Source organism: Eschscholzia californica, unplaced genomic scaffold, assembly GCF_041429995.1.
Source record: "Eschscholzia californica isolate CP2 unplaced genomic scaffold, dmEscCali1.0.p SCAF_1, whole genome shotgun sequence".
In the NCBI taxonomy this organism is placed as follows: domain Eukaryota; kingdom Viridiplantae; phylum Streptophyta; class Magnoliopsida; order Ranunculales; family Papaveraceae; genus Eschscholzia; species Eschscholzia californica.
This window is the reverse complement of record NW_028238198.1, coordinates 17,926,899-17,950,850: the sequence shown is the minus strand read 5'-3', so window position 1 is coordinate 17,950,850 and position 23,952 is coordinate 17,926,899. Positions and strand designations below refer to the sequence as shown.

The following is a 23,952-nucleotide window of genomic DNA, read 5'->3' as shown; positions in this document are numbered from 1 at the left end:
AATACCAGATCTGCAACGAGAAAATAATTTTTCTGCGGAAGCCAAACGGTCCCTTGTGAAAAATAATTCTCCAGCTAGCGAAACAAACTCCAAACACATCCTTCTTCTCCAACAATGAAACCACCAAAACAAAACCACTTAAATCTTTTGCTAAACTACCCAAATCATAGACCACTTAAATCCAATAAACCACCTCACAAACTACCTGTTGACTAGTTTTAATTTCTCAAAAAACAACTAAATCTACTTATTTTAACTTCCAATTATACCACCCAACAAATCAGCCATCTCAAACCAATACCAATTCCCCCTAGACACCAACCACCTAAATCAAATTCAAAACCACTTCATAAACAACCAATGAAATCCCTCCATAGACCACCAGCAAATCCCTAAAGAAAAACCACCTCTTGATTCCCATACATACCAAACTACGTTTGATGCCAAATAAAACCACCTCAATAAAAAACCACCTGATTCAAATTCAAAACAGGCTAAATCAAACTCCAAACCACTCCAAAACAAACTAAATCCCCAAAACCACCTAGCAAATCAAAACCAACTAGCAAGTAACTCAGCAAATCTCGAAAACCATTCCAAACAAATCAAATCCCCAAAGTTACCTTCTTCAAATTTAGAACTCTCAAAACCGCCTTCTTCAAAACCGCTAATACCAGGTTCTCTCTAAATCTCCAAAACTACCCTTCAAATAACAAAAATTACCTCTGAAAACCGACAATGCCATCCAAATCTTGAAGACCCAATTCAAATTTTCAAATTACCAACAAAACCATCAACAAAAATTAAAACTACCAACAAATCCTACTAATGAAACAGTCAATATCAAAAACCAAAACTACTTTTAAGAACCATGCTCTGATGCCATGTGAAAGTTAATAACAATAATCAAAGAGAAGAAGGAAGAGGAGAAACATTGTGGAGGCTATGAATCTTATTCTTATTTTAAACTAGGGTTACAACTTAACAAATATATACTAATGATAAAAGACTAAAAGGCCCTTAAAGGGCAAATTACTAAACAACCCCTAACTATTACATATATTATTCTAACAAGATAGTCCTTTTGTCTCAATTATGACTTCATGGATAACTAATTATTTTGTTAATATCGGAACAGAACAATATTTTACGGGGAGTATAAGTGCACTGGAGAAGGAGCAAATACAAGCATGAGAGCTCCGTATGTTCAGATGTTGAATGATACACAAGCTTCTGCTTTTCTTAGTTTGTCGTTCATAGACGCAGATCAGTGGTTGCAGCCATTCTAATTCATCATATCCCATTAATGTATCTATATATTTTAGACAATAATCTTAGTGTCCTCTCAATTAAATATTATGTTATTAAATGTGCATTTTTCTATAAAATTGTGAGAACAGTCCCACATGGGAGAATGATTATCTAACAACTAAAAATATAATGTCTAGATCCTCTTCACTAAATGTCAATTGGTTTGAGTTGGATAACCACAAACTTAACATAGTATCAGAACTAGGGCCGCACGTGATAGGCTTAAAAGACCACGTGCTCCACGTCACCCGAAAATTAAAAAAATACATGTTAGGTTAACCACGCCACACGTGAGAGGGCGTGTAAGAATAGTCCCACATGGATGTGTGAGAATGACTATTTTGAGTTGGACGACTACAAACTTAACAAAAAATCAAACAAATCGGCCAGTGGGTAAATAGTGAATTTTAAATGATACTTTTGTTTCAAGGCTATACAGAGGCAACTCCTTTTTCAAGGCTATACAGATGAGTTCAGAGTTCTCGTGAGATATTTGGACCATTTTGTTTCGAAATCTCTGCGAATAACTTTTCAGTTCCTCTCATTTTCCTTGGACGATGTTAAACAAGTCCTCCCCTATTTGCTGCTCGATATACATACAACAGTAATAAACGAAGTAACAAGAAAACTTGAACTAGAACATATTTTTTCTGGCAAGAAAACCTGCTTCTCATTTAACGATTACAGTAGAGGCGTCGTGGGGGTAAGGCTTGTTTTGGGACTTGTTGCCTATTTGGGGCAAAATTAAATAGCTACTTTCCTACCTAATTAACCTGCAAAATGGTGTAGATCTGGACAATCTATTTGAGTTTTTTACTGGCATTTGTCATTTATTAGATTTGAAAGGGCCTTTTGTTAAAGGAAGTCTATCTATCCCCCAAGCGGCCCAGCCGGAGGTTAACATTATCAATCCTTATTGCAGCCATGGTGACTGCTACGTTGCAGTTCCCAGTGGTCGTTAATGGTGGTGGTTTCGGAAGAAGACATATTTCGCCCGTGGGTACTTCAAAATCTGCAAATTTATTATACTCAGAAGCTACTCCCATCATCTATTCTCAGAAAAAGTGGTACCCAATTAGGTACAGTAAGTATATTGTTTTGCTTTCCTACTCTCTGAATTCCACCTAACTCACTAATCCATCTCACCTCCAACTAACTAGTGCATCTCTCTCTCTATCATCATCCATCGTTTCATCATGAAAGAATATGGTAAAGAATTGGTTGGTACCTGGTTAAATTATAACAAGAACTGAAAGTCTCAATTTGAGGTTATAAGCATTGGGTACCATCTGTATATTCATATCTTTTCAATTAGAGTTATCTTTAGACATCTCAGAGTCATATTGTCTCCGCTTTAGATATCTCGGGGCCAAGCCCATAGGTACGGGGTTTTGTTCTTGGTGAAGGCTCCACGAGCCCCCCAAAAGGCATTGACACTTACCAAGCTTGAGTGTAAACCTATAACCAGCTTCTGGACTCTCGTGAGCAATGTGAGACTATCACAAAATATTAAGGGGTACAAGAGAAGTTTACTTTTCCTTTCAATTGATTAATTCAATTGGGTGTATGGATTTTGTTGTAGATGCCAGTCGACTGGTACCGAAGAACCAAAGACTAAAAGAAATCTACTTGACAATGCAAGTAATCTTCTTACTAATTTATTAAGTGGGGTAAGTCTTGGCTCAATGCCCACTGCTGAAGGTGCCGTTTCTGATCTGTTTGGCCGCCCACTTTTCTTCTCTCTTTATGATTGGTTTTTGCAGGTATACTTACCCTTTGTTTTAATAAGAATTTCATGGTCATTTGTAAACAATTTTCTTGCTTCAATTCTAGTAAGGGTTTTGCTTTGTTTAGTTTGAGATTGTAGATTGTTAATTTGTCATTTGATATCCCCTTAATATTGGGCAGCATGGCTCAGTGTATAAACTTGCTTTTGGACCAAAATCATTTGTCGTAGTATCGGACCCCATTGTGGCAAGACACATCCTTCGTGAAAACGCATTTTCATATGACAAGGTATGATAGTACTTCGAGGTTATATTTGTTCTCGCAGTAATTGAATTTGGGGTATTTTTTATATTGTAAAAGAGTTCTAAAGATATTAGGTATCTTATATGGCAACTTTACTATGTTTTCGGTTATGATAGACTGGTTTCAACTTATGCAAGTTTATTTCAGATTATCATAGTTACTCTAGAGTTTATTCAAGTTCTTTCATGTCATTTTTAGTTATCGAAGATATTTCATTTATTTCTTACATTATCATTAGAGTTTCGATCTTTATTCTTGAGTGTAATGTTGGATTCTATATAACCTCGTATGATGTATCTGCATTGGAATAAGAGGTTTATCATACTAGAGCATCAATAAGAACTTTATGCATCCCTTTCGAAGATGTATCTTATTTACCTTCGAATAGAAAACGAATAAATGAAGATGATTCTTCTTGCAATTTTTCTTTTATAGAACCTTTCACAAAAAAAAATCAATTCATAAATTGGCCAAACAAATGGTAGGAGTTTTGTATTTTCTTTCCTTCTAAAGTAGAAAAATCAACTGAAAAAAAAGAGGAGTGGGCATGTGAACAGTGGAAGAGTAGTAGGGCCAACAACCTTACTAACCCCCTCTTATATGTGCAACAGCCAGACCGCAAAATGGTCCCTAATGTCGCAAGAGCCCCTCAACTCTTTCTGCCCTCTCTCTGAGTCCTGCTTTAGCCCGCCCGGTCTTCCATGATGAAGCTTCACATTGTGATTCTTGTTATAGTTGAAATTCTTGAGCAGCCTCTTAGTGGATTCTGTAAACAGAATAAACCTACTGATACTTCCTCTGATTTTCTCGCGTCTTCAAAGCACAGGAGATTCTGGTTAGGCTGGTGCCAGGTGGAGCAGACTCAGTTATAATCTCCTCATGAGCGTGTGCCCCTGAGAATGAATGTTATTAAGACCTAAGTCTTTATGTTAAGTGTCCATCGTTGTTGGACTTGGGCTATGTTTGAGCCTTTGAGGATTTTTCTGTTAATAATTTGTCCTTCTTGTTGAAAAATCCTCCTTTGGCTCTAACCAATTAGTTATAACTAAGAATATATATCTCTTCTTATCTTAAATTTATGTGTTAGCTATTGCATCTTGTACTTGTTTTACTGATTCTGATCTTCTGTACTTTTTGTAGGGAGTCCTTGCTGATATCCTTGAGCCAATAATGGGAAAAGGTCTTATCCCTGCTGATCTTGAAACTTGGAAGCAAAGGAGAAGAGGTGAGCACAGTAACATGTTTTGTTAACTAGGCTTCATACAATTGGTTCTTTTCTTTTATCGTAATTCAATTCTTTATGCTAAGCAGTGGGGACAGGATTGGACAAGGGACGATCCCTGATTCCATTGATCGGAGACGAGAAACTTGGATGAGTTTTAATGAACTCCTGCATATTTGTTATATATATGGTATTTGTGTTTTATGCAAAGGCCATTATGCCACAAAATCTACTTTATTCATTCAAATTAACCTCCAACAATTCCAAGTTAGTCAATACAACTATCTTGGTTGTCCAACATGTGATCCGCTTGGGCTGCCCCTGATCGCGACCAAATCCCCAGGTTACTAGGATGGATATGTCGATCCTACTAATTAGTCTGTATGTGCTTGACTAGATATTTTGACTCGTTTTAGCATGGCCCAATCAGGAACAATGGATTGTTTTGAAGCATAACCTTATTATTCGTTTTTGTCTTCACCAACATAGAGGCCTAAATTCATCTTTAGCATATTTTATTACCATAAGAAATTAGACGTTGAACATCTAACCTGCAAGTCAATTATCTAGATTTTCTATGTGCAGTTTCTGGTTCAACTTTTTCTAGTTGCGTAAAAGTGCCAGAGCTTGACTTTTTACACTCTAATGTTGCAGTTATTGCCCCCGGTTTTCATGCCTTATTCTTGGAAGCTATGGTCAAAATATTTGCTAATTGTTCAGAAAGAACTGTATCAAAATTTGAGAAGCTTTTTGAGGGAGAGGAACAACATGGAGGCCACACAATTGAGTTGGATCTGGAAGCAGAATTTTCGAACTTGGCCCTCGATATCATCGGGCTTGGCGTATTTAACTATGACTTTGGTTCCTTCAATAAAGAATCTCCAGTAATTAAGGTATCAAAATTTTGTCTTTCTACTACTGTTGAGTTCATCAGTTGATCCATTGAACTATATTATCTTTTAAGGGAAGATTATGTTTTATTTTGGTTATTTCACATGTTGCTTAGAAATTTGAAATCCATCAAACTGATATAGCTTAATTTTCCTTTCTTAATGGTTGAAAATGTTTACATTGTCTCCATGCCCTTTTTTGGATGGAACTGCTACTTGCTACAAGGAAACTTCTCTGTTAATAAATTGTAAGACTCTTCGGACTTTTTTATGCTCCAAGCAAGAAGATTACGTAAGCATCACAGATACTTTTGAGATACAACAAAAGAGAAGCATAATATTAATATGATTGATTCGCAAGTCAACAGATAAATCTAGAATGACGACTGATAAACTTAAAATAGCCATTAACAGGAAAGAGAGCTAAATGTTATTCAGCTCCTCGTGGCCATATATACTGAAGAAATCAAAAGAGCAATGGAATTAAGAAACCCCTAGATAATTATGTCTCATACCACATTCTTAGACTCTTGTGTGTCAATTTGGACAAACTCCAGACTCGGTAGCGAGTGAAGTCAAATTTTTTTTTTTCCATTTACAGATCCCCTTTCCATAATGCACCATTTTGGTAATTATGAGCTGTTCCTGCAATAGACTCTCATCTCTTGTTTTACGTTATTTTCTCTTGTGAACTGGTAATGGTGCATTAGTGGACCAAAATCAATTGAAGGAGAGTTTTGACAAGAAAGTACAATATCGTTTCTAATTAATGTATTTCTTTTCCCTTATGAATGGATTAATATAAGATGTTTTCAGCGCTATAAGCATTGAAAAATGAGAACAAACTAACTAGGGGAAAAACAATGAGCTGGGAAACTGATTTCATGGAAATGAACTGCTCATGTAACCTGAGAAACGATGTGGATTGAGTGAGAGTTTCAGCTAAACAGTTCACTTCATTCAGTGGTTCTATTACCAGGACTAGACTATATTTAAAACTGGAAATCCTTCTGGTTAAATTTTTTTTTCTAGCTTATTTGCTTAGGAAGGAGAAGTATTGGCCAGCTAAAGATTCATTTGCTTTATATGGTGCAAGTTTTTTTCAGGCTGTATATGGTACTCTTTTCGAAGCTGAGCATAGATCAACTTTCTATATCCCATATTGGAAACTTCCTTTGGCAAGGTGGGTGGTTCCCAGGCAACGGAAGTTCAACAATGATCTCAAGGTCATTAACGACTGTCTTGATGGGCTAATAAGAAATGCCAAAGACACCAGGCAGGTTAGATGAAGTTTTAGCTGAATTTTTTGATGATTAAAGTTTTTTGTGGAGTACTACTATTTCTTTGAGGTTGTACGCAAATGTTATCCAGTTGATTAGTTCACCCAATCTTATTGATTTACCGAGTTCAAAACTAATAAAATAAGTTTTTCTAAGTTTTTCTGTTCTCGAATTGTGATCAGCTTCTTTAGAGTGGGATATTATATCATTCAAAGTCGTCATATACTGTTTACCCTTTTAAATGCATACTTTATCTCCTCGTTTTGGAAACAAATCATGATATATGTCCCCGATTCCTCCAGATGTATTCTAAATATGACTTAATCTACTGCAGGAAACAGATGTCGAAAAGTTGCAGCAGAGAGATTACTCAAATCTAAAGGTAGTTATAGTATGTCCAAATGATTATCATCCAATTCTAAACTGACAATTGGCCACCAATTTGCAGGACGCCAGTCTTTTACGTTTTCTAGTTGATATGCGTGGAGCTGATGTTGATGATCGTCAGGTAAAATACCAGTGTCTCTACACATTTGTGATGCTTGAGTTTAGGTCCTCGATAAGTTCAGAGCCCTGCATCTTTCGTCGAGTTCTCTCGAAATTGTGACTGCTATTCCAATTTTCACTAGTTTTCCTTTATATGACTACAAATAGTATCTTGACATTCAATTTTTTGGTATGGAGTTTCTCAGTAGCAATATCCTACCCTTAATGGTCTTAACAGCTTAGGGATGACTTGATGACCATGCTTATTGCTGGACATGAGACGACAGCTGCTGTTCTTACATGGGCGATTTTCTATCTTGCGCAAGTATATTTTTGTAACTCAAGGTTTCTTAATTCCGGAGAATATTGCCAGGCATTCTCTTTTTTTCTAGGTAGCAGTGTAGCACCAATTTATTAGATATTATGAAATTTTGAATTTGAACTTCTGAAATGCAGAATCCTGAGAAAATGAGAAAAGCTCAAGCAGAGATTGATTCTGTCATTTGTCATGAAACACCAACTTTGGAATGCTTTAAGAAATTGGAGTATGTTTCATAATTCAGTATCCTTCAAATTAGGGATTTTGTGATTTGAGGAGGGCTTAATAATTGTACAAACGAGCCTAAGACAAGATCAAGTTTAGGGCTATAGGTAGTAACCTTTGTAACATTGGTAACCCTTCAAAACATTTTTTAGCATGTCAGATACAGATACTCAAATACTTGCAGTCACTTTAACAGGTATAATGTGAAATTTTTTTGTACATCTCGTGTGTACTTGCACAAAGTTGTGTTAGTTTCATAAAATGCTACTACTTTGTGGTAAAAGTCATTTGTGCACAATTTCAGAATGTCTTATGAAAAATAAATTGTAAGTGAAGATAAATAAGACGAGAAATAAAATTGTGTAGAGTCTTATCCCCATTTGGGGAATTCTAGGTAGTCCTACTCCTATCCAATTATTTCACTTAGATGTCGAATACTGGTAGTTGTATTTGTGTCCAAGTTACAGTTGCCCATGCGTGTTCACTGGCGACCCCGTCTATGAGGAGGCACCACCCCCCCCCCCCCCCCCCCCCCCCCCCCCACTCGGCCAGTTTGTTCTATTTAGATATTGTCGACCAAGAGGTACTTGATTCTCTTCCAGGATAGGTGCTGAAACAAGCAGTAACTTTGAATAGATATAAAATGGCATAAACCGTTAATAATGGTAAGCTAGTAACCTAGTAACAGTATTACTTCTCCCTTCGTAGCGTCAGTGGTCATAAAGTATGTCAAATAGAGATAATTCATGCTCTTAAATTAGAATACACAAAGTTAGTAAGGTGTTAAAAGAGTTAAAAATGCACGATGGTAATAAGAACTTGTTAGGACCATCCTGTGAGTCCAGTTTTACTAGAATATTATTAACTTGCCTGGTATGGTGTGTAGAAAGACCACTGCGATTTCTTCTTGAATTCACCTCTTACATGTTTACATAGTTATTTCGTGTGATATGAATTACACTAAAGGAACACTAACATAGATACAATACTGAGCCACATATGTAAGATCACCGTGTTTGCGTGTATGCGTCATCCTAACAATCTTAAAGCCTCCTACTTTACCTCTGAGGCACAATATATATTATATATATACACATACACGCACAATATATGTAAAGCGTTTTTAAATAGTTTTACCCCTGGGTCTCTACCTGATCTAAATTGTTCTGTTTGATATACCCCGCGATACAATCAAAATTTGCAGGGTAAAGTACTTACCTATGATTCCGTTTGGCCTCAGGTACATTAGACTTATTGTTGTTGAATCTCTCCGTCTATATCCTCAACCCCCACTCCTTATAAGGCGTTCTCTCAAATCAGATGTATTGCCAGGTATTGTTTCTCCTACATGTATGAAACTATTTAACTTTGGAAAACTCAGTTTCATGAACTTTTCTTTAAAATAATGGGTGTAAGATAGATTTCGATTCCAATGCCATGTCATATGAATTGAAAATAGTATTGTCAAAATCTCAATTCTTTGTTTATTTTCAAAGTCGGTATGCTAGATCTGGGCATCTCTAACAAAACTGAGAATCTAGGACTCTTCTTCGTTGGTAAAGATGAATAGCAATAACAACCAGTAAAGTTGTACCGGATACGTCAAAAAAGAGTTTAAGGCGAAATTCTGATTTAACATGTCCTACATGAAGGGCCCAAAATCTGATTTATGGGTGTGGACTTTGGAAACATAGAATTCAATAACATCACAAAATGGGTTTTGGGAACTAGCAAGAGCATTATGTCACGGCCATAAATTTTTGGCTAAGTAATGGGCTAGGCCATGGGCACATGTGACATCCCCTTCCTTGGTGGGGGCCTTTGAAATTGGCTAGAGAACTCAAAGACATCATCTTGGGCCTAACAAATGGACTTGGACTTACACACTAACATAGTACAAGTCATGCAGTTGTGGGTGTTGCGGTCCAACAACGTTTGCGACGTGGGGTCATTAGGTGTATAACGTGTTGGCCTAGCTCTGCTGCCATGTTAAGTTTGTGGTCATCCGACTCAAAACCAAATGGCAATAAGTGAAGAGGACCTAGATATTATATTCTTGGTTACTGGAGTGCTCTTTTCCCATACGGAACTATTCTCACAAGAATAATCATATAATATTCATAGCATAAGTTTGTTATGCCCATCTGTTGTTATACTCAAGGAATGAAATTTCGGTTTCGGTGGAAATTTCGGTCGGTCCAAAAGTGGAAACGTTTCGTAGAAATGTTTCGGTCAGTGTGGAAATCTTATAAATCTACAGAAATGATAGAAATATGATGCAATTATGTATAACAAGATTATTAAACCATAATGAAGCATAAAAATGATTTTTAACATTATCTATTAGTTTGAGGGAGTATTAACAATTACACTTCCGGTGGGTAAATTGAATAATTTATTGGCTATAACACCCAAAAGATAACATTCTTACTGATAATAGTTAATAGTTAACAAACAATGTTAGTTTGAGAAGGTATCGTCAATTACACAGTTATATCAGGGGTGTTACTAAGATAAAATCAATTTAGGCAGTTAATCAAAGCGTAAATCATTCAAATAGATTGAAAAATCATTAAAAACGTAATGTAAAAATCAAGAGAGATCTAAGAGAAATAAAGATGAAAAAGACGAAGGAAGGGGATATGTTTCTAGTAGTAGTTTCTCCGGTCTTTTTGCTAGATTTCTACTATGTCGGTCAAAATTTCCATCATGTCGGTGGAAATTTCGATATTTCCAACAATTTCGGTGGAAATTTCGATCATGTCGGTGGAAACTATGCAGGAAATAGTTGTAAGTGTTATTTCGTGCACCTAATCTCATTTTAGGAAACGTTTCGCGAAATTTCGGGAAGTTTCATTCCTTGGTTATACTTATATATATAAATCCTTGAATTAGCTCAATTTTGCAGGAGGATACAAGGGGGAAAAAGATGGATATGTGATACCTGCTGGGACTGACATCTTTATTTCTGTAAGTAACACTTTCCTATACCATGTGTGAATTTTAGGATATTAGTTGACCATATATGCCATATACTTTCTTCATAGAGAAATTTGGTCACATCTCCATCTGAATTTTTTTTTCTTGGTTAAAAAGGATCCATCAAAATTTTCTTCTCTTCAGCTCCCCATCGCATTTTTGTAATTATACACATAAGGGTAAAGAGAAAAGTGCTACTGAATGTGAAAACTCAGATTCATCAGGAATTAGTCATTGAGTTCGGATACAAAGCAGATCAATTAGAACATTAGTAGAAACAAAGATAGAAAAAGAGAGAGGGAGAGAAATATCAATCAATCGATAAGAGAGAGATTAAACCTTTACCCTTTACTGATATATCTATATTATCAACACAAGTTTCTGAATCATCAGGAAGAACAGGAAGATCATACGATGAAGAACCACTTATTCTACTTGCTCTTGTTAAAGCTGTGTCCGAATAAGCTGAGTAAAGCCAAACAGCTAAAACATGGCAACATTTTGATTTTGATAAATAAACTTCTTTGTTGTTTTTATCACAAGCTTGATTGGTATTTCGAAGTAGTTCATTAGGTAGGTCTAAAGGAAAACCAACGAGGTTAGATTGTTCTGGGAAAGATAGGATTATGGTGGGGTGTGGTTGGGGTTGGGAGAAATAATTGGATTGGAGCATGATCTGATTGGGGAAATATGGTAGAGAAGTAATTGGAACAGAGTGGTGGTGGTGGAAGAAGAAAGAAAACATTATCACGGTGAAGATCCGATTGGGAGTCAGAGATGAGGACGTAGAACATTTCTCTGTTTGGGATAGTGGAGGAGGGAGGTCAGGGGTTGCTTTAATACGGCGAAAGGGTCCTCACAGGCCAATGAAGTTAGGGTGGAGTTGGGTCGTCGAGTTGAAACTTTAGGGGTCAGGGAATTCTTGATTAGTCAATTTTATAAAGTTTTTGCGTTGGGTTTGCAAAGGTTGTCGTGGATTTGTAGAAGGATTGCATTGTATTGGGGGGGGGGGGGGGGGTATAATGGTCCATCAAAAAGATATGTGGGTTGCATTTGTAGAAGGATTGCATTGTAACAAGTTTCTATCCTCGAGGATCATTCTCATGAGAGATGGTTGTGGGAGTTTGTGTTCACTCCATCCTGAAATCATTACACTACGTAGTTTCCTCCACCTACTTGTTTGCATCACAATGCCATCATTTTGCCTTTTGGGCCTAGGAAAAATCATCATATGCTGTTCATACCTTTCTTCGGGAGATATCCATTATTTTTTTGCTTGAGAAGCGCACAAAATATGTGTTTTGAATCATACATTCCATCCAGGTCTACAATCTTCATCGATCCCCATATTTTTGGGATCGACCAAATGAATTTGAACCAGAAAGGTTCTTAGTGCCTAAGCAAAGCGAAGGAATCGACGGTTGGGCAGGTTTTGATCCTTCAAGAAGTCCTGGAGCAATGTACCCGAATGAGGTCTACCCATTACTAAATCCTTTTATAACTCCGAAAATTTTCTCGCCATGAGAGAACGGTATCTTCAGTATATGTTTAATTGTTGTATTTGTTATACTAATTTTCAGATAGTATCGGATTTTGCCTTCTTACCTTTTGGAGGAGGGCCACGAAAGTGTGTAGGAGATCAATTTGCTCTAATGGAGTCAACAGTAGCATTGGCGATGTTGTTAAAGAAGTTTGATGTGGAGCTTAAAGGATCTCCAGAGTCTGTAGAATTGGTCACAGGAGCTACAATACATACAAAGAATGGTTTGTGGTGCAAATTGAGGAAAAGATTCAGCAATCACTGAATTTAGATTCTTAGTGGAATTTCGCTTCTGTCTGCTAAAATATACAGTACAAGCTATGTAAATCAAGACAACGTTATTTAATGAGAGGTTGGTTCTTTCGAATTGGGAGCGTATTGTCTGAAATAACCTAAAATGACTACCCTGAACAAAGCAGATACCACCTAGGGCAACTAAAGCTTCTTTAACAAGATCCGTAGTGGAAGCTTACTATTTTTGCAGCTAAACAAAAATCAGATCGATTTGATCGGTCCTATTGGTTTGAGTGTAAAAAAAGAATATGAAAGAAACAACTAATTTAACATTATCCCTAAATTTGTTGAAAAGAAAATACCTTCAGTTGATCTATTGGTGGACCTGAATCATGATCGCTTTATCAGGTTTAAGTAAACCAGTGTTTATGGAACGATGGTCATAATAAAAAAAAGCAGCAGTTGTTCATCCCTAGTGGTCTCCTGCTGGACTTCATTACACTCCTGGTCCATGTCCCACTCTTGATCTTTCTTTGCTTTGTATATTATTGGGTTGACAAGAGATCCAATAAGAACAACAAAAGCATAATTGTGTAGTTTCGCAGTCGGTTTCTCCTTTCGTTTTTGCAAGAGTAGATGATACCTGTTCTAGTTGATACGTTCTCATGATTCTGCTTAACTTTTGCCTTGTGGTTTGTCTCCATCCAAGTAGGAAGGTTTAATGGTGGTGTAACAACGGTTCTTTGGTGTGCTTATTCTTATTTCCAATTTCATATCCTCCTATTTGACTCTGAACCCTACGAGCCCTCATGCTCCCAGTAGAACGCACACGTTTAACCATGAGCGAAATAGAAACTATTAGGAAAAGGAAAAAAGATTTGTAAGAAAAAACAAGAAAAATAAACCGTACTTATAGTTTTGGACGGGAGTGGAGAGTATGAGAGGTTCTGAACTTGACTTAGCCGGAGAGTTATCTTAAAGACATGAACTGGACGATTCGAGACCATTCTGATCGTCCACTCCGAAAGAGCTCAATCTATTTCACTTTCGTCTCTCCTACTGAGAATCGACTGGTTATCCATTCTGAATGATGTCGAATTTAAACTAATGTGTGTGTTGTGGCATCATGACGGGCTGACCACTGTGGGATTGATTGGACTGGAACAAACCCGAAATCAATCAGAAATTGATCGAACTCAGTCTAGTGCGTTGATAGTATTAAATGACTCAACAATACTCGATAAACACTAAAAAGATAAAAAGACTCAATCAGATTAACATTATGTATACATTTAAAGCACTATATTAAACCAACTTAAAAAAATAAATCATCAATAAGGGTAGGACTTGTAAATCTGACCTTTAAGAAGGAAAAGAGGTAGTTCAACAGAAAAAAGGAAGAAAAGAGGTATTTTTAGCTATTTCTTCATTTTCTTTCTTCTAATAATGCACTAAGACAGTACTTACACCCTCAACAAGTTTTATAGGCCACGCCCAAACTTGTTGAAGACAACGTGTCAAATTAGTTAAAAAGAAGTTGACAGTAACGTCAAGAGTCAATTCATTTTCTAAAGGTGTTTATCAGCATTGTCTTTAACAAGTTTGGGCGTTGCTTATAAAACCTCTTGAAGGTTTTTGAAAAGAAAGAGAAAGGAAGAAGAATACTGAAGGAAGAAGGGAAGAGAAGTGACAGAAACTTTGGTGCTGTTTGTTTTTTCATTTTTTTCAGATCTGAAATCTGAATTGGATTCCAATTCAGATTTCAGATGTTTGTTTTTAAATTTAAGAAAATCTGAAAATTGAGCTGAACTGGAACTTTGTCTGAACGAGCTGAAAAATAGCCCATTAATTTCAGACTTCAAACAAGTCTGAAAAAATATCCAACTTCTGAATTGCTATGAAATGACGTTTATACCCTCTAAGAAAATCTTCTGTCCGATTCTAGACATTTTACCACTACCGTCGCCGCCGCCGCCGCCGCCGCCGCCGCCGCCGCCACACCACAAGTCACGCCCCGCCATCACCACCACAAGTCACGCCCCGTCATCACCACCACCACCACCACCACAAATCACAAACAGTACACCACCACCACCACCACCACCACCACCACCACCACCACCACCACCACCACTACAGCACCAGTACACCACCACAGCACCAGTACACCACCACAGCACCAGTACACCACCACCACGAGTACACCACCACCACCACCACCACCACCACCACGAGTACACCACCACCACCACCACGAGCCACACAAAAAATAAGACCACATAACACCGATTACAAGCACATCATAACACACCACCACCGCCACTTGAAGGGTTCGAAATCCTTGCCAGATCCGGCGTCGATCTAACTCTGACTAACATCTAGAGAGAGAGAGGAAACAGAATAGAAGTAGCTACTGTTACCCCACTCCATTAATGGCAACATCATTGCCAGATCTGGATATTATTGTCTTCTTTTACTAAAAATCACTCTCCCCCTCTACGTTGATCATCTCTCAACTTGTTGTCGCCATGATGATTTTGGATGAGAGGATCACCAGCCGTTTGGAGAAAAAGAGGGCAGGAGAGAGAAGGAGAAAGAGAGAAAGTAAAAAGTTAAAAGCTAGGGTTTTCTTCTATTTTCCCTTATAAATATCAATGAGGGCATAAATGTAAAAAGAGCAATTCAGACCTAATGTTTAAGATGTTGAAAACAAACATCTTAGTTCTAAGATAATTCACCCAATTCAGATTCAACCAATTCAGCTCAACCAATTCAGATTCAGCCAATTCAGATTCAGATGCACAAAAAAAAAAACAAACAGCACCGAAGTTGAATAAGGAAACTGAAGGAGAGATCAACTTATGACTTCGGGCGCCAATGAAAAAAATGGGTGAAAGCACGGGGCGCCTAATGATTAACATGCTAAAAGCAAAAACAAGGGGGGTCTATAGAGGCACCCTATAGTGTATTAATGCAACCATCTCTTCAGATTCCAACAATGAGTGGTAGGCGAATTTGGAAGTTTGTGAATATTCATTCATTCACTCTCTCTCTCTCTCTCTCCTTTCATCCCCTTCTTTCAGAGTTTCTTCTGTCAATAATCAGCCATGGCGTTTCCTCTCCATCAACCTAAAATTTATTCCAGAAGAAGCTCAAAATCAACTCAACTCATTGTATTTCTCAGAGTTTCATTGATCTTCTCTCTACTTCGATTCTTTACTCTACATGTTCCTTCTATCGCCTTTGCTTACTCTTTTACTGGTAATAAGCATAATCTCTCGCTCTCTCTCTGGATTTACTTTTTTTTTCTCGATTCTGATTGATTTGATATTAATTTCCTGTTTGCATATTGATTTCTTCTAGTTATAGAGATAAAACTATTACTCACAATTTTGATAAAAAGAAAATGAATCAACACATCACTTTTGTTGATTATTTGAATACTCTCTGGATAATCTATTTGGTTTATTATTAGGGATTGTTACTTCTAGATGTGAATTAATAGAAAGGAAATTGTTCATTCTTATGGGAGACCAGATTAAATTGCCTAGTAATAAGTTTGTAGTCATCCAACTGAAAACTAATCGGTGATGAGTCTAAGATTCCCCCTCATGTGTGATGAGTATCAGATGTCCCCTCACATGTGACGTTCTTTGAGCCTAACACATGTCTTTTTTATTTTCGGGTGACGTGGAGCACATGCGGCTTTTATGCCTATTACGTGTGGGGCTAGCTCTGATACCATGTTAAGTTTGTGGTCATTCAACTCAAAACCAATTGGCAATGAGCCAACAAGTGAAGAGGACCGAGACATTATATTCTTGGTCTAGATCCCCCTTATCCCATGTGGGACTATTCTTACACTCAGAGATGAAGCGAGTTTGACCCTTGTATGCTTCAGTAATAGTAAGTTTCCAAGTTAGCAAGAAAGCTTCATCAGCGAGAGATTGTTGAAACTTGGTCAAGAAATCTGTAGAAGCAATAATGGCTCTTCTTTTTGCTGTTGTTTTACTGTCTCATGTGAAGTTCACTGTTTCAAAAATCAAAAAGAAAAAGTAGCAGGATTTCTGATGAGTTTTTAAATATTGTTTAAATACATTTCAAGTAGGGATGGATGAAGGAAGGAGAAGTGATTTGTTTCAAGATATCCTCAAAAAAGAGGCAGTATCCAGACTGAACGAGTTAGGGAAGGTATGAAGGTGGATTTACCCCTTTAATTTCAAATAACAGTATAAATTTGTTCGGGTAATTTTGTATACTAACTGTGCTTAACCAAGTAAAGTATGATAGTCTAGTTCATTTGAGAAATCAATATCTGGCTTTTTAATAACCATGACAGAGTTCTTACTTCTTAGTAATATTTCCTCCCTTACGCATTAATCTTATTCAGAAAATCAATATCATTTTGTATATTTTCTCGTCATTATTCAGCAGATACAGAGCATTGTTGTCATTAACATGGTATGGATACATTCAACTGAGTTCTTTATAGAAATAGTATGCTCTTTTAAGGCAAGTTTGTCAACTGTGTTGATGTCGCAGATCCACTGCATTCTATAAATTACCATCATTCTACTGCATCATCTTCCTTCCTATGGCAACCATAGGCTCCCTTCTTTTGGGACATAACACCTCAGTGGTTTCCTATAACTTTTCAGTTTTAGGGGTAAGAAAAGTTCCCCATGTGTAATGTTTAAAAAAGCATTTTTTTGCCTCAAGGCAGTGCACTCTTAAGATGCGAAGCGGTGCCTTAAGGTGTATGCCTCGATGCGTGAAAGGCATTAATTATTTTTTAAAAGGAAAATTCCTCAAATTCATATAAAAAGAAAATTCATGTTATACTTATTTGTTACTTTGTTATAATACTAATATCTAAAGTTTTAAGTGTGTGATAGGCAAAAATATCAACATTATTACTGTTGCATGATGATAGACAAGTATGTTATATGTTAATTATTAGAAAAAAGAGAACTGCATACAGTGATACAAGTGTAGCAAGTATTATCTTTCCCTGGAATTTACATCCAAAAATTCACAAGATGTTGAAAAGAACATTAGATGTAAAGTTGGGAAGAGTGTGAGACAACAAAAGCTGAAAATATTATTTTTCTCCTCGTTTGTCCATTAAAAACTTGCATTAAAATCATCTAACCAGAACCCACACAGAGAGGAGCAGAGAAATCTGGAAAAAAGATCAGAAAACAACGAAAAAAAAGTAGCGTTTTTGGAAGCATTGACCAAGACTCGAAGAAGAAACAATTAGGCAAACAAACAATGAAACGAAACCAATTTTTGTTTGTTGAAAGAATTCCTAGTTTTATTCCTTGAGAAGAAGAAAACTTTTTCAGATTTGAAGAAAAGGAAGAAACTTTTAGTTTTGTTGTTTCAGATTTGCAAACCGAGTTGGGAAAATGTGCAAATTGAGTTTGTATTCTGCAAACTTAGTTTGCAAGATCTGCAAATTGGGTTTGCGTTCTGTAAACGGACTTTTCAAGAGCGACAAATCGAGTTTGCAAGATCAGCGGGCCGGGTCTGCAAGATATGCAGATTGACTTTGCATTATGCAAACCGAGTTTGCGAGATTTGCAAAGTTTGCTGTTTTTTCTAGATTTCTTTGAGAAAAATTTATTATAAGTGGATCTTATTGAAAAGATAATGATAAATCATTGCTAATATAAATTTTATCGAAATCCGACATGTAATGAAAAAGTTATATGTATTTAGAGTTTAAAGAAAAAATTAACCTGAATTTGAAGTCCAACGGAAGTATTTACTTCTTACTTGGTTTCCTTCAACTGTCCATTTGTGGAGCTAATAGAATTCTTGGTTTTGAGAGTTGGAACTTGGAATCTGTTGTTGCCAGATGACCCCGTATTCTAAAATTCTTCACTTAGATTTGTGTAGCTTGAATTAACTTTTTATGTAGAAAAAAGTTTTGACCCAGTAGCTCTTAGTTATAGTGAAAGAATCTTCATCTAATTGTTCTCGTCGACTTTGTTATGCTGTATCGGTGACATGTCAATGCCTGCCTAACTATTTGTAGGATTGAAGAGCATGAGTTCAGTCAGGAAGTAGTATTGTTGGTTCCAGGTATACACTTTTATTTTATTTTGACAAGAATTTGACTAAGGTGGCATTTTTAATAAATTAATATGGACATAAAAATGACTAATATTTACGCGTATCATTATGTGTTCTGCATGAGTGATATGCCTATTTTATCCTAACCAAATCAGATCTTAATTTTTTTTTCCCAAATTCAGATGTAATTTTAACTGAGAACTTGTGTAGTTGAAATAAGAACTTGTTCTAAGATCCAACTTTATATGATAGGTGAAAGAATATAAAAGGTTATCACCTTTAGCAGAAAAAAATCTATTCAAATTTCAAGTTCATAAATTAGAAAAAGAAACACTACCTAAGTTCTTGGTCGTCAGTTGCCCATCGACAAGTTTTCATATCTTTCACCTTTATAATGAGATTTATCAAATGGTAAACCTATATTTTCTTTTACGTTTGTTTGTACTTCCAAAAGAAAAATGTAGTTCTCCCTAGTTTAGTAATTGTTTATTGATATAAAGATAGCATTTGCCCCCTCTTTTTTTACTATTCAGTTGTCTTTGTATTAGGTAAGTGATACTGATGGTCATCTTGAGCGGACATTCTTGAGTCCAGCATCTATAAGAGCTATTAATCTCGTTAGCAGTTGGATGGAGGATGCTGGTTTGAGAACGTCAGCTTTCTGTACCTCTTAGATTTCCTGCATTGCATTTTGGGTACTTGTCTCATATTGATGTTGACTTTCAGATGGATGGACCAGATGGGCAATATACATGGTCGAGTAGAAGGAATGAATCCACAGGCTGAGGCTCTATTGATTGGTTCACATTTGGTGATGCCCAACATCTTTCCTTTTTTATTAGGCAAACTCACATGGATTGCGTGTAAATTCTAGTTGTTGACAGATATTATCTTCTTCAAACAGGACACTGTCATTGATGCAGGAATTTTTGATGGACCTTTGGGAATAATTTGTGCAGTGTCAGCCGTGAAGGTGTTGAAGATCAGCGGTAAGCTTGGAAATCTAAAAAGACCAATTGAGGTTAGTAATTCACTCTGACACATACCGTTATATTATTGGCTCAAACAAGTGGTGATCATATTAAATATATCTTTATATGGATTGACTTTATGTAACCTACTGCGTCAAATGAGGAGATGAACTATACTAATGATTTAGAGAGAGGAAGGGCTACTTGAACTTATGCACTTAAAGAGTTGATTTGTTAATCTGGAATTCTAAAAAAGGAACTACAAATAAGTCTCAATTCCAAGACTCGTATATAAAGTCAATCTATACATCTATAATGAGTCGCTAGTGCACTGAATCAATCCTATAAACTTGTCTGGTCACAGATATAGTCTAAGCGCATAATAGAAAGCAGGCCAGATCTTAACTACTGTTATGGTTACTACTTATCTTACCACACCCCTTTAACATTTTGGCTACTACATTTAGAGGGCTCACTTTCACCCTGGGTCAGGCATGGGTCTTGGTGTTCACCTTCTTTGCTTGGTCGGTGGCATCCATTGTATGAGAGCAATCTGATTCTATTTTTCTGTTCGAAATTAATTGCCCTCTCTGGGAATATTTACTGAAAAGTTAATCACGAGTCATGTAATTTCGGTGAAACTAAACAAACTGGATATATCTTCAAAGAACAGATACAGTATATCGAATAGGGAGTATCGGATGAAGTCTTAACACAATAGCACCTGTTATCATTCTGTCACTCCACGAGTGAAGAATCTTCAGAGAGTGGACTTGTTGAGATAAAAAAAAACGTGCTACTACGATCATATGAGGGTAGGGGCATAACTCGATTAGTTGGGATTTCTTAATTAAGTTGTTTCTCATCCAGTACTAGGCGTTTTTATGTATGATAAGTTTCTATATCTTGATAGATTATTTATTTATTTATTTCCATAGTCTGGTATGCTATAAGAATTACAAGCATCATTTCTCTAGTACCTTGGTTTGTTAGTTATATTCTCTCTACCACCTTATCCACTACATATTGCAGAGTTAACAAAATGCTACTGAAAAATTCTGTTTGGGAATAATGTTTAGTAGAATCATATATTATATAGCAGAAAAGCTTGGTTACCCTAAAAAGAATGCGTATTATATGACTTGTTCTTACTTTACCAGGGTTAATGTCATTATGTTGTAATTCATTACTATCTACCGAGAATTTCTCAAAAAACTTAACAACTTCGCGGTTAACTTGCAGGTGATCGCCTTTTCAGATGAGGAGGGTGTTAGGTTCCAGACAACCTTTTTAGGAAGTGCTGCTGTAGCTGGAACTCGACCAGCCTCAGCATTGCAAATATCAGACAAGAGGTATAGTTTAGTAACTATATTCTTTACATCTAATTTAACTTACCTTGTTTTCCTCAAATTTCTGTTATACGTATACCATATTCAGTGGTGTAACCGTAGAACATGTTCTTAAGGAGAACTCTCTTGATGCTACCGAGGAAAGTTATCTTCAGCTCAAGTACGATCCAAAATCAGTCTGGGGTTATGTTGAGGTACTCTGACTTACCATAGTCATTTGCGTCGTTTAGTTACCGAAGTTAAATATCTATTCTTTAGTGTTTCTCTTCTTACTTCTTACATGTCTCTGACAACTAAAGGTCCATATAGAACAAGGCCCTGTACTGGAATCTCTTGGTCTTCCTCTTGGAGTGGTAAAAGGGATTGCTGGACAGACACGGCTAAAGGTATTTGATCAACAATTCGAGATTCCATAAATTCTTGTTTCAGCTATCCTTTCCAAGAGGTATTGCAACATAAATACTCAATGATAAACGAGAGGGGTCTTAAACAACTTGAAATATGTTTATGCTAATTCTTGACAGATACTTTTGGCTTAGAAACTGCGTAGTTGAGTTTTTTCTCCTGACGAAATGGACAACTAATCGCTGTCCCCCTGAAAATGATGTAAAACTGTAAAACAAATAAAAAAAGACTTTCCATCCACTTCTTGCCAAAACATTTCAATGTATATGTAAACTTGATAAGGCGATAGAGCAATTTTTGGAATGGAGGTAATGTGTAAGTAAATGTAGTGTACTAGAAGGATATTAAAATAGCAAGGTTAAGTTAGATTTCTGGTTTCTCTGATACAGAGCTTAATTCGATTAGCAGTGATATCCGAAATGGGAACTTCAAGAAGCTTGAATGCACATATGTTGGTTAATTTGTGGTGAAAGGTGAAAGAAGTTTGGGACTTTTCAGTTTTAACTTGAGTACCAGATGACATACAACTTGCAAGTAATAAAAGCTTTATTCACTCCCCTTAAGGTTTATCCTTGAAGAAGGGCTAAACCTATGGACTAAACACCTTTCAGGGATAAACTGTTAAACCCTTGGGCCAAAAACTATCAATCTTTTCCTTCTTTTGTTAAAAAGAGTGAAGCTCATGTTTCCTTTTAATTATTTTTATAGGTGACTGTTAGAGGCTCCCAAGGACATGCTGGAACAGTCCCAATGTCTATGCGTCGGGATCCAATGGCTGCGGCCGCTGAACTGATTGTATTGTTGGAAAGTGTTTGTAAACATCCTGAGAATGTCATATCATATGACGACCATTGCAATGGGTTTGCCGCTGAATCTCTTGCAGGATCTCTTGTCTGTACAGTAGGAGAAATATCCAGCTGGCCAGGTGCAAGTAATGTCATTCCGGGCCAGGCAAGAACCAATATTCACAGCACTTCTCTCTCTCTCTCTCTCTCTCTCTCTCTCTCTCTCTCTCTCTCTATATATATATATATATATATATATATATATATATATATATATATATACCAATGTATATACATAGGGATGTAATGTATTATGTATGTATATATATATTGATCTAGGACAAGGATGCTTTCTTATTGTTCTGGTGGTTCTTTCTTTCATCTACCATACCGTTAACACACAATTACTGGTTGCAGGTAACCTTTACAGTTGATGTACGTGCAATGGATGACACGTCACGTGAGGCTATTATTTTTGAACTCTCTAACCGGATGTATCAAGTATGCGAGCGGCGTTCTGTCTCTTGCTCAATTGATCGCAAGGTCTGAAGACTTTTATTTAATTTTGTCATTTACTGCTTGAAAGCTTGAGTTGTCATTGACTAGGTTTAGCTGTTTCAGCATGATGCTGGAGCAGTAATCTGTGATTCAGGACTAACTTCAATGCTGAAATCGGCAGCTGATTCAGCATTAAAGAGAGTTGCAGGTGAAATTCAAGATGAAGTACCAGTGCTTATGAGTGGGGCAGGACATGACGCAATGGCTATGTCCCATTTAACCAAGGTTGGTTTTCTTTTACTTGTTTGGATGTAAAACGCAGAAGTTTCAAGTCCTGCTGTAATGCTGTTAATGCCAGTTAATAGCAAATAATCACAACCCAAGTGTTCTTCAGTATTGATGCTGAACTGCAACTAGTTTATTCAATTTTGGTTTGTGCCCGTGAATTTGGGAGAAGAGGGTGTTAATATTGCAATTCTTTTGGAATTGCTGATACTCAAACTTCTTCTAGATTCATCTTAATGGACTATCAAGTCGGTTAATAAGGTTGGACGGAAACACGTGATGAACAAAGTAAACTTGGGTTGTACGGTTATAACGAAGTCGGCGTTGGAGCATATCAGTATTCAGTAGGCCTTCAAGGCTTTCTGACGTGCCAAAGTCTTTGTTATGAAATGAGGAGCAACCACCCTTTATCCAAATGGCACATTTGATTGAAATTTTTGGTATATTCAATACTCCAAGTGGACGAGGATGGTTGTTCCTCAGATCCACAGCTTTGACGTTATTGAGCAAAACAGTACAATTTTTTCTTCCCTACTTGCTTAGTAATGGAAATGCTATTAATGGAGCAGGTTGGCATGTTGTTTGTTCGCTGTCGCGGAGGTATTAGCCACTCACCTGAAGAGCATGTTATGGATGATGATGTTTGGGTTGCAGGTTTAGCAATACTGTCGCTTCTAGAAACAAACTTGTAAGTCAACTTGTACAATTCACCTTGTTCAACAAAACTCCTATCAATTGTACAATACATATTTTAAGTGCGCAAATAAAATCCATTTAACAACGAAATGATTAATCTATCGGTTGATATATGTTCAAATAGATGACAAGATATCAGTCCTTGATACGAACTCTTGAGTATTAAAATGTCTATAGATCTGTAATAAGTAGAATTACGGAGCCATTTTAGTGTTTCTCTGCTATAGATGATGTCAAACTAGGTCAGCACTGTCTGGATAATTCAGAGATACATCAAGATCCATTAATTGAATAAACACTATAGCTGTCTGATTTAGGTCCTAAAGGCAATATATATTTGGCTTCAAAGGTCATCATCCTAAGGG

General features: G+C 36.7%; 3 protein-coding genes across 11 annotated transcripts in view; all 3 read left to right on the top strand.

Moving 5' to 3' along the window:
• Nucleotides 1-1,445, top strand: part of LOC147564771 (Pectin lyase-like superfamily protein) — an 8,956-nt gene extending 7,511 nt beyond the window's left edge. For both annotated transcript variants that reach the window (XM_086649914.1, XM_086649909.1), the window contains exon 5: nucleotides 1,139-1,445. In XM_086649914.1, the coding sequence (XP_086506040.1) occupies nucleotides 1,139-1,289 (151 nt within the window). In that variant the 3' untranslated portion in view covers nucleotides 1,290-1,445. The remainder of the gene's footprint in view (nucleotides 1-1,138) is intronic.
• Nucleotides 1,446-1,733: 288 nt separating this feature from the next.
• Nucleotides 1,734-12,650, top strand: CYP97B3 (cytochrome P450, family 97, subfamily B, polypeptide 3). Its single transcript, XM_086649906.1, has 14 exons — nucleotides 1,734-2,390; nucleotides 2,894-3,074; nucleotides 3,220-3,327; nucleotides 4,483-4,567; nucleotides 5,219-5,457; nucleotides 6,561-6,734; nucleotides 7,069-7,116; nucleotides 7,183-7,242; nucleotides 7,459-7,545; nucleotides 7,677-7,765; nucleotides 9,005-9,096; nucleotides 10,673-10,734; nucleotides 12,067-12,216; nucleotides 12,324-12,650. Exons 1-14 carry the CDS (start codon nucleotides 2,236-2,238, stop codon nucleotides 12,546-12,548), a joined length of 1,755 nt encoding a protein of 584 aa, XP_086506032.1. The 5' UTR covers nucleotides 1,734-2,235; the 3' UTR covers nucleotides 12,549-12,650.
• Nucleotides 12,651-15,365: 2,715 nt separating this feature from the next.
• AAH (allantoate amidohydrolase) lies at nucleotides 15,366-23,677 on the top strand. Of its 8 annotated transcripts, none has more exons than XM_086649895.1 (14): nucleotides 15,518-15,778; nucleotides 16,626-16,708; nucleotides 17,060-17,183; nucleotides 18,561-18,607; nucleotides 19,147-19,250; nucleotides 19,325-19,409; nucleotides 19,503-19,619; nucleotides 20,812-20,921; nucleotides 21,007-21,112; nucleotides 21,218-21,304; nucleotides 22,032-22,274; nucleotides 22,526-22,651; nucleotides 22,730-22,891; nucleotides 23,461-23,677. In XM_086649895.1, the coding sequence occupies exons 5-14, from the start codon at nucleotides 19,228-19,230 to the stop codon at nucleotides 23,581-23,583; spliced, it is 1,182 nt and encodes a 393-aa protein (XP_086506021.1). In that variant the 5' UTR covers nucleotides 15,518-15,778; nucleotides 16,626-16,708; nucleotides 17,060-17,183; nucleotides 18,561-18,607; nucleotides 19,147-19,227; the 3' UTR covers nucleotides 23,584-23,677. The 8 variants fall into 8 exon arrangements, with proteins under 8 accessions (XP_086506009.1, XP_086506027.1, XP_086506007.1 ...); XM_086649896.1 differs by having other exon boundaries at nucleotides 16,626-16,716; XM_086649901.1 differs by lacking the exon at nucleotides 17,060-17,183 and having other exon boundaries at nucleotides 15,497-15,778; nucleotides 16,623-16,708.
• The last annotated feature ends 275 nt before the right edge of the window (nucleotides 23,678-23,952 follow it).